The sequence below is a fragment of the Microtus ochrogaster genome, chromosome 1 (genome assembly GCF_000317375.1).
Source record: "Microtus ochrogaster isolate Prairie Vole_2 chromosome 1, MicOch1.0, whole genome shotgun sequence".
In the NCBI taxonomy this organism is placed as follows: Eukaryota; Metazoa; Chordata; class Mammalia; order Rodentia; family Cricetidae; genus Microtus; species Microtus ochrogaster.
Genome location: NC_022009.1, coordinates 50,765,359 through 50,775,485, shown reverse-complemented (window position 1 = coordinate 50,775,485; position 10,127 = coordinate 50,765,359). Strand labels below are relative to the sequence as shown.

At 38.5% G+C, this 10,127-nt stretch overlaps 1 protein-coding gene across 3 annotated transcripts in view; it reads right to left on the bottom strand.

Moving 5' to 3' along the window:
• The window catches only part of Esyt2 (extended synaptotagmin 2), a 102,834-nt gene that overhangs the window by 58,706 nt on the left and 34,001 nt on the right, over positions 1 to 10,127 (bottom strand). For all 3 annotated transcript variants that reach the window (XM_026781638.1, XM_026781639.1, XM_005343676.3), the window contains exons 2-3: positions 2,181 to 2,222; positions 936 to 1,070 (exon numbers count right to left, since the gene is read on the bottom strand). In XM_026781638.1, coding sequence (XP_026637439.1) covers positions 936 to 1,070; positions 2,181 to 2,222 — 177 coding nt within the window. The remainder of the gene's footprint in view (positions 1 to 935; positions 1,071 to 2,180; positions 2,223 to 10,127) is intronic.

Sequence of the window (10,127 nt, the reverse complement as noted above, 5' to 3'; positions counted from 1 at the left end):
GGCAGTTTCTTTATTAACCAATAAAGTAACACATAGACAGATGACCCTCCTCCATCACCCTGCCCTCTCTTAGAACTGGAGGGTGAGGGGGAAGGGTGAGTGGAGGGGAGAAAGTAGAAATTTTTAATGGTATCATTTATAAAGCAATAAAAATTTTAAAAAAGAAAAAGAAAAATATTTATTAAATAATATGCAAATAAAACTGTACAAATATTAATGAAATAATACATATGAAATCTAGAGAGGCAAAAATCATTATTAAGCAAATTGATATTTGTTTTCTACGTATAGAGGTTTTGCCTACCTGTGTGTCTCTGTACTGCTGGCTGTCCTGGAATTTGCTCTGTAGACCAGGCTGGCTCTGAACACCTGTCTCTGCCTTCTAAGTGCTGGGATTTAAGGTGTATGGCCTCAACTTTATCAATATTTAGATTGATATTTATTAAAGCTAGTACCCCTTATTTGTCAGAAAAAAAAAGTCAAAAACCGGGCTGGAGAAATGACTCAGGGGATAAGAGCACTTGTTGATCTTCCAGAGGGCTTGAATTTGGTTCCCAACACCCACATCACGCAGCTGTACAAATGCCTGTACCTCCATCTCCAGAGGCTCTGATACCATCTTCTGGCCTCCATGAATGCATGTATGGCATATTCTCACACAGGTACACGTATACACACATAAACAAAAACAAAAATTAATTTAAAAAGTAAAACAAAAACAACAAAATATAAAGAGCAGCACAGTGAGAGCGAGGCAACAAGTGGGAAAAGCCAGAACCTGCCACTGGGAAGAAGAACCTAGGGCCTTGCAGACTTTCCAGTCTTCTTCAGAAACAGTTTCCCTAGGGCCTGCACAGTGGTCACACTGTTTCTATGCTTTCACAGAAGTCCCACTGTATGCTTGAGAAAGGGCACTAAAGAACGAAGGAACTAACCTGCTGACCCACGTCCACTTTTGTGAAGCTGAAGGTACTGAGGTGGGCATTTGCTCCCCGCACAGCTGGTTCTATGGTTTCTCGAAAGAGCTTCTCTATAAATTGACAAATAAAGGGCCACATGTGCTTTACCGTCTAGAAGGAAAAGAAACTCACGTTAAATAATTGCTATGATGTATGATACATAATTTATTTGAGTCACTAAGGAAATTATACTCATGTTGTCTATCAGAAACTGGCTTTGAAAACTAGAACAAAAGGGAGAGGCAGTCCTGTCAAATGTGTTCTCAGTGCTAAGCATTTATTTCAACAATAAACTACCGACTAGACAATATACTACTGGAATTAGTTCTTTTAGTTAGCTATTCTGTTTAAACATACCTACATATCTAGTAATCACTAAAAGTCCCATGACTTCAACTGACTGTAGGAAGACGTAGGCTATGGCCAGGTGGTGGTGGCACAAGCCTTTAATCCCCAACAATCAGAAGGCAGAAGTATACTGATCTCTGAGTATGAGGCCATCCTGGTCTACAGAGTGAGTTCCAGGACTGCCAGGGCTACACCGAGAAACTCTGTCTCAAAAACAAACTAATACCAAAACCAAAACCAGAAACTTAACTTGTAGCTCTTAGGCTGGGAGGGTAGTTCAGTGGCTCATTTGCTTCTTTTGGGTGAGGCTCTTGGTTTGATCTCAACATCATAACAAAACCAAACCAAAGCCAACAAAAAAACTGTGTGTGGACCTCAGTAACCACTCCTGCATTTTATAGCCACAAATTAACTTGGGCTATAGGTGATTTCTGTCTAGACTAATGTCACTATATTGCCTTAGAGATGCTCAAAATACCAGGCAACAGAGACTCAGCCTAAAGCTTACTCAAACATCCATTAAAAGGTATTATAGATGGCTAGTTTCTTGGGAGTTATTTTTTCTCTTTATATTTCTAGAATGTGTGCTTGTGATTTCAATAAAGCAGATGTTAGCAGCCTCTATTTAAGAACACAGACACAAAGCCACATGGCAATGCCATGCAAGTACATACATAAATCTTCTTAGGACAGTGACACAGCTCTTGTTCTTCCCAAGGGAAAGTCACATACTACTTGCAACAGTCCTTGTGGGAGCAGAAGCCTGTACACCAATTTGAACTTCAATACTACCAACACTGAAATTTCCAAACATGGGAAGATAGTCTCTAGCCCTCTAATTCCCAACGAATATTTGGAGTATGCTAATCTTACCTTATTTAGCCACTCTGCTCTTTCAGTGTCTGGAAAATGAACCTGAGAGAGAAAAACATACACATGACTTAATGACTCCTGACAATCACATATACACACAAAATCCATAGGTTATGTAGAAATCTTACAGTCCTATGTTTATATAATGCCTATTTAAAAACACTTTGCTCTAATACTTTCTAACACAGCCTCAGAAAAGGAAAGTTGATATACATGGTACCTTACTTGCCACATTCTAAGAACTTGGAGGGAAAGGGTTTGGGACCCACAAATACCACAAGAGCCTTCATTGCCTCCCACCACCCAAGTGAGTATTCCCTAGCATATGAAATACACAAGTACAAAAAGAGCCCTTCTTGCCTTTTAAAAACTATATTATCATTGCCACCATTCTGCTAGAAATCTAGACTCAGACTTCAAAGTCCATCTCTTCTTGTTGCATTCACTTTTGAGCCCTAACCAGATGACTTCTATATGCAAGGGCCATCTGCACCAGCTTCCTGCCCTCTCCCAAGTGCACACTGTGGTCACAGCTCTCCACAGGTAGGGCCTACATACTGGAAAAGAGATTGAAAATGCAAAGAGAAACCTACTTAAAAAGTAAGTGAAGAATGTATTGTTGCAGCTAAAATAAAACATATTTGCAAAGGAAGTTAGTGCTGTTTTTGGCCACAAGGGAGCTTTCAAAAGAAGAGCACACAGGCCACACATAGTTTTGATTTGGTGGTACAGTGGATCATAGGAGACATTGTACTGGTGACTGAGAAGATCTGATGCACAGAACGTTTCTGAGTCACAAAGAATCCAGTCCAGTCATGCTGTCCTCTGGCTGAAAGAACAATGGAGCTAAGTAGGATGTAGTCTCAAAGAGGGTGGGAGAAGGGTATGGTTTCCAAGGTTTCTAGACCGCACTCTCCTTTTCAAGTTTGATTATGAGAACAAATAACAGAGATGGGGCCTAGCAGGAGCCAATCCCTGAACACAGCATAGGTCATTATCAAGCCATGGACCACAGACTGCTTATATTGGCTTTCAGAAGTCCTGAGTGACTGACTCCTCCTCTGGGTTCTTAGCAAGAGGAAAACAAGCAGGGGTAGGGACAGTATTATGGATTCACTCTGTGTCTATAAACAAGACTAAGCAGGCCTTATTTACCTTGAACCACATAATATGAACAATATAATTTGATTGAACCACGAGACAGGCTAGAGTGAGTGGACATAGTCATTTCTAAATTAGGTAAGTATAAATTTATCAGCATGTGGTGTAGTGCAAAAATCTTCCAAAATTGGAACAATGACTTAGAAGTTAGGGAAGACAATGTTCAACAAGGCTAAAGGTCAGTCAGTGAACTGCTACACATCTGCTTAACTGTAGATGTTGTGTTCTGTCATTGCTGAGGGATAAACTCTAACCCAAGTTGAATGAGTATACAAGAAAGGCTGCACTTGTCCAGGGAACAGGAAGAAATTTGGTGGTAAAAGTGAGGGGAGTGGATAGGCTTGTTACACTTATAAAATTAGGTCACAAAATTAATTCGTTTGCATCAGTACTTTGCCATTTCTTTATACTACTTTGAAGTAGTTTAGCTCAGTAAAAGTCTGATCAGGGTGCACAGAGATGACCAAAGGTGAGTGATCACCTCCCCAGCTGAACAGCCCAGTCTCTAAGCCCTCGTTCCAAGGGCAAAACCATGGGCCCCACCCCAACCTGCCTCAGATTCACTAGCCAGCCAGCAGGCACCTATCTGCAGGTAGGCTACTTCAACAAAAACCGGACCCTGTAATCTACAAGTTGCACTCAAGCCCCCAAACCCACCCATACCCCTGCAACCTCAGAGGATCTCTGATGTACAGACTGCTACTACACAGAACGGACCAAGAGGTGAATGACCAGCTCCCCATGAAGACACCCTAGTCTCTAGATTCTAGGTCTCTGAACAAAACCTCAAGCCCCTCCTCTTCCTGCCACAGCCTCACTAGCCAGTCAGCAGGCAAGTCCCCTGCAGATAGGCTGCTTCAACCCCCGCCCCTCATCTATGAGACCCAGTATCTAGAAATTCCACTCCACCCCAAAACCCACGCGTCCCCCTTGACCTCAGAGGATCTGAGGCACAGACTGCAACTACACAGAGTAGGCCAAGAATAGCTTCCTAGGGCACAGACAGCAACTGTAAAAATTAGTCCAAGAAGGGATCCCTGAGACACAGACATCTATTGCAAGGATTAAACCAAGAGGCAAAGACACTGCTGGCACCAATCAGAGGAAGAGATGGGTAAGCACCAAAGCAGGAATACATTCAATAACCTAAAAAGCAACATGGTAACACCAGAACCCAGTGATCACACAACAGGAATACCTGAACATCCTAACCCAAAAGAGGCAGAAGAAAATAACCTTAAATATAATTTTGTGAAGATGATAGAGACCCTTAGAGAGGAAATGAAAAATTCCCTTAAAGAAATGGAGGAAAGAAAAAAAATTGGAAGAAATCAATAAGTCCCTTAAAGAAACCCAAGTAAACAATCAAACCGGTGAAGCAAACAGTTCAAGACTTGAAAATTTAAATAAAGGCAATAAAGAAAACACAAACAAAGGGAATTCTGAAAATGGAAAATCTGGGCAAATGACCAGGAAATACAGATGCAAGCATAACCAAAAGATTACAAGAGATGGAAGAGAGGATCTCAGGCATTGAAGATATGATAGAGGAAATAGATTCATAGGTCAAAGAATACATTAAATCCAACAAATTCTTACCACAAAATATCCAGAAAATCTGGGACACCATGAAAAGACCAAACGTAAGAATAATAGGGATAGAAGAAGAAGAACTCCATCTCAAAGGCAGAGAAAATATATTCAATAAACTCAGAAAAAAAACTTTCCCAGCCTAAAGAAAGATATGACTACGAAAGTAAAGAAGCTTATAGAACACCAAACAGACTGGAGAAGAGGGAGAAAAAAAAGTCCCCTCACCAAAACATTAAACATCAGAATAAACAAACAATATTAAAGGCTGTAAAGGAAAAAGACCAAGTAACATATGAAGAGGAAATCACAAAATAATCCCATGCCAGTTCAGAATTATGAATAATAAAAGGGTTATTTATTTAAGGGAAAAACTTACAGATCACTGTCCTAGACAACAGCCCTCTGCACAAACAGGAACAGGTCTAGTAGCCGGAAGTGGAAGCCAGAAGCAAGAGAGAGTACGGCTACTGCTGCTTTTTAAAGCAAAAAAGACCATGCCCAAGTAAGCTGGTATCTTAAAGGCTATTGGCTGAAGGAGCAGAATGTGCTCCCACAGCACCTCCCTCTTTAGTTTAAATAAGAGGGTTCCAAACCCAATACAAAACTATTTATACTAGGAATAGATATCAAATATAATTAGAATTACAACCAGCATAAGAAATATTAAGCAAGGAACATATACTAAATGCTTTAATAAACATCCTATCCTAAGGAGTCTAAATCTTGTATTGGAAATGGCTTGGTTAGATCATAAGAGGTCAGTAACTACGACTATCTAATCTTCAACCCCATTAAAGGCCTGAGAAGAAAGATAATATTACTTGAGCAGGCAGGAAGTACAATCAAGCAGCTTCCAAAGCAAGCAATATATAATGGAGACAATTAGCTACCTGAGCAATCACCCAAAGTCTCATTTTGCAAAGTTGAAGCAACCAACTTTGGCTAAGGCCTAGAGCAACTGACAGACCATTTTTAGAGGCAGGAAATTTTTCAGAACTGTCTTACCCTGTCTTGGCAAGATTTGACAGTCTTTTTCCTTGTGTCCTGCTTATCCATTTCTGGACATCATGTACTTTGTCAGTGGTTGAGGTATGGGTAGTTCTTTGACATAAAGCCAATGGTGCCAAGAAGGAAACAAACTGAGTGGAGTGTCTTCAGTGCTCAACATTCTCTTGGGAATAGATTGATGCTGTCAGGAGCAATCATGTCTCATATCAACAGAATCCTAAATTATTTAAATGTCATGTTCTTGAAGTGGTTGAAGACTACCTATCTAGATAGAATATAATCTCTATGTATATAAAGAACCTAACAGATCTGACTGTATGTACAACAAACATGAACAACCAGTGACCTATAATATTTAATACCTGTATTACTTAAAGACTAAAACTTCATGTCAGAATATTCAATAATCTGTAAACAAATGTGAAACAAATGAGGACAATGACCTTAAAATGTAAACAATGTATAAGTATCTTGATCAGAGGTAGGAGTAATATATAATAAAATATATCCTAAAAGTTGTATCAATATACAAAATGTCTTAAACAGAGGTAGAAACATGCATATATACAATCTGACAGAATAACTTTGCATAAGTGTACAAATAATGTAAACAAAAATAACAAATATAATTCAAACTTGTATCAATATACAAAAACTATACCAATGTAAATTATTCATTGACAATAGCTCACAAGTATTCACTCTATTACCCACTATTATTATCCCCCTTTTTTGAACAGTTTTCACCTCAACCCTCTATCTAGTACAAGCAAAAATCAACAACCCCTAAACAGTTATTATCCCCCCCTTTTTTGAACAAACATAGTTTTCACCCCAACCCTCTCTCTAGTACAAGCAATAATCAACAACCCCTAAACAATGTTTCTAATCCTAAGGACAAACTTTTTTGGGATGGGGACATCATCCTTTAGAACTGCTTCTTGCTGTCATGGGGGCAATGTTCTCTTAATGAGTTGGTGCTAACAACATGGCCCATGGCTCGGAAGCTGCTGTTTTGAAACCTTGCAGCTGCTACCGCTGAATCAGTATGACCTCTCTCAAAGGAGCTGTGGCACGCTGCCGGCAAACAGCAAGAAGCTGTGTTAAACTTTGTGGGGTTTTTTTGGTCTAGAATTCTTTTTCAAGCTCTCTCAGGTTATATGTGGATTTAGTTGACCACGTAGGCGAAAAATGAAGATAGAAATAACAAAATAATCCCACACCAGTTCAGAATTATGAATGATAAAAGGGTTATTTATTTAAGGGAAAAACTTACAGATCACTGTCCCAGATAACAGTCCTCTGTGCAAACAGGAACAGAGTCTAGCAGCTGGAAGAGGGAGCCGGAAGCAAGAGAGCAGGTACACGTTTACAGTTGTTTTTACAGTATAAGAGACACATCCAAGTGGGCTGGTATCTTAAAGGCTATTGGTTGAAGGAGCAGAATGTGCTCCCACAGCAAATATATAAAGGCAGAACTAACAGAATCACAACCAACCTCTCAACCTCTCTATGGAAACCTGGAAAGCAAAATGGTCCTGGACAGATGTGCTGCAGACACTGAGAGACCATTGGTGTAAGCCCAGACTAGTAAACCCAGCAAAGCTCTCAAGCTGTCACCACTGACAGAGAAAACAAGATATTCTATGACAAAACCAGATTTAAACAGATTTACCTATCTACCAACCCAGCCCTACAGAAAGTACTAATCCAAAAAAGCTAGCTGCACCCCCCCCCAAAAAAAACCACAAGCAACAGATAATCTCATACCAGCAAACCCCAAGTAATGGAAACACACAAACACCATCACCAAAAAAATAACAGGAATTAACAGTTACTGGTCATTACTGTTAGTATCAGATAGTACCTGTAAGGACTCAATTTACTCATACAAAGACACAAGCTAACATAATGGATACAAAAACAGGATCCATCCTTCTGCTGCATAAGAGAAACACACCTCAACCTCAAAGACAAACATTAATTCAGAGTAAAGGGTTGGGAAAAGATTTTCCAATCAAGTGGACCTAAGAAATGAGAAGATGTAGCTATCCTAATATCGAACAAAATAGACTTCAAACTAAAATCAATTAAAAGAGATGGAGAAGGTCACTTCATACTCATCACAGGAAAAATTCATCAAGATGAAGTCTCAATTTTGAACATCAATGCCCCAAATACAAGAGCACCACATATGTAAAAGCAACATTACTAATACCACACACTAATAGTGGGAGACTTCAACACCCAATGGAAGGACAGCCAGACAGAAATTTAAAAAAGAAATAAGAGAACTAACAGATGTCATGACTCAAATGGATTTAACAGACATCTATAGAAAATTTCACCCAAACACAAAAGTATATATTTTCTTCCCAGCACTTCACAGAAACTTCTCTAAAGTTGACCACATACTCGGTAACAAAGCAAATCTCAACAGATAAAAAATATTGAAATAACCCCTGTATCTTATACTTTAAACAGGGCTTAAAGTCAGAATCCAACAACACCACTAACTGCAGAAAACCGACAAACTCATGGAAATTGAACAATGCTCAACTGAATTACCCTAGTCAAGGAAGAAATAAAGAAATTAAGACTTCCTAGAATTCGACGAAAATGAAGGCACAACATACCCAAACCAATGGGACACTATGAAAGCAGTATTAAGAGAAAAGTTCATATCATTAAGTGCCTACATAAAGGAAGTGGAGAAGTCTCACACTAGTAACTTAACAGTGCACCTGAAAGTTCTTGAACAAAAAGAAGCAGACTCACCCAGGAGTAGACATCGGGAAATAATCAAACTGAGAGCTGAAATCAATGAAACAGAAACAAAGAAAATACAAAGAATCAATGAATCAAAGAGCTGGTTCTTTGAGAAAATCAACAAAATAGACAAATTCTTATCCAAATTAATCAAAAGGCAGAGAGAGAACATCCAAATTAACGAAATCAGAAATTAAAAGGGGGATATAACAACAGAACCCAAGGAAATCCAGAAAATCATTAGGTCATATTTTAAGAATCTGTACTCCACAAAAAAGAAAAATCTAAAAGAAATTGATAGTTTTCTAGATAGGTACCACATACCAAAATTAAATCAAGACCAGTTGAACAATTTCAATAGAACAATAACATGTAAGGAAATAGAAGCAGTCATCAAAAGTCTTCCAACCCAAAAAAGCCCTGGACCTGATGGTTTCAGCACAGAATTCTACCACAAAAATCAAAGAAGAGCTAATATCTATATTCCTCAAATTGTTCTACACAACAGAGACAAAGGAAACATTACCAAATTCTTTTTTATGAGACTACAGTTACCCTGGCATAATCTCCCTCATGAACATAGATGCAAAAATACTCAATAAAATACTGGCAAACCAAATTGAAAAACACATCAAGAAATTCCACCATGATCAAGTTATATTCATCCCAGAGATGCATGGGTGGTTCAACATATGAAAATCTATCAATATAATCCATCATATAAATAAACTGAAAGAAAAAACCATGATTATCTCATTAGATGCTGAAAAAGCATATGACAAAATCCAATACCCCTTCATGATAAAGGTCTTGGAGAGATCAGGGATACAAGGAACATACCTAAACATAATAAAAGCAATACACAGCAAGCTGAGAGTCAGCATCAAATTAAATGGAGAGAAATTCAAAGCAATTCAACAAAAATCAGAAACAAGACAAGGCTGTCCACTCTCTCTGAATCTACTCAACATAGTACTCGAAGTTTTAGCTAGAGTAATAAGACAACAAAAGGAGATGAAGAGGATATAAATTGGAAAGGAAGAAGTCAAACTTTCACTATCTGCAGATGATAAGATAGTATATACATAAGTGACACAAAAATTTCTATCAGGAAATCCCTACATCTGATAAACACCTTCAGTAATGTGACAGGATACAGGATCAAATGAAAAAATCAGTAGTCCTCCTGATTCAGAAAGAAACTGAAGAAGATATCAGAAAATGGAGAGACCTCCCATGCTCTTGGATAGGTAGGATCAACGTAATAAAAAAAATTAATCTACAGCCTAAATGTCTAAATGTCAATCCCCATCAAAATTCCAACAAAATTCTTCACAGATCACGGAAGAACAATACTCAATTTCATATGGAAAAACAAAAAGCCAAGGATAGCCAAAACAATCCTGTACAAGAAAG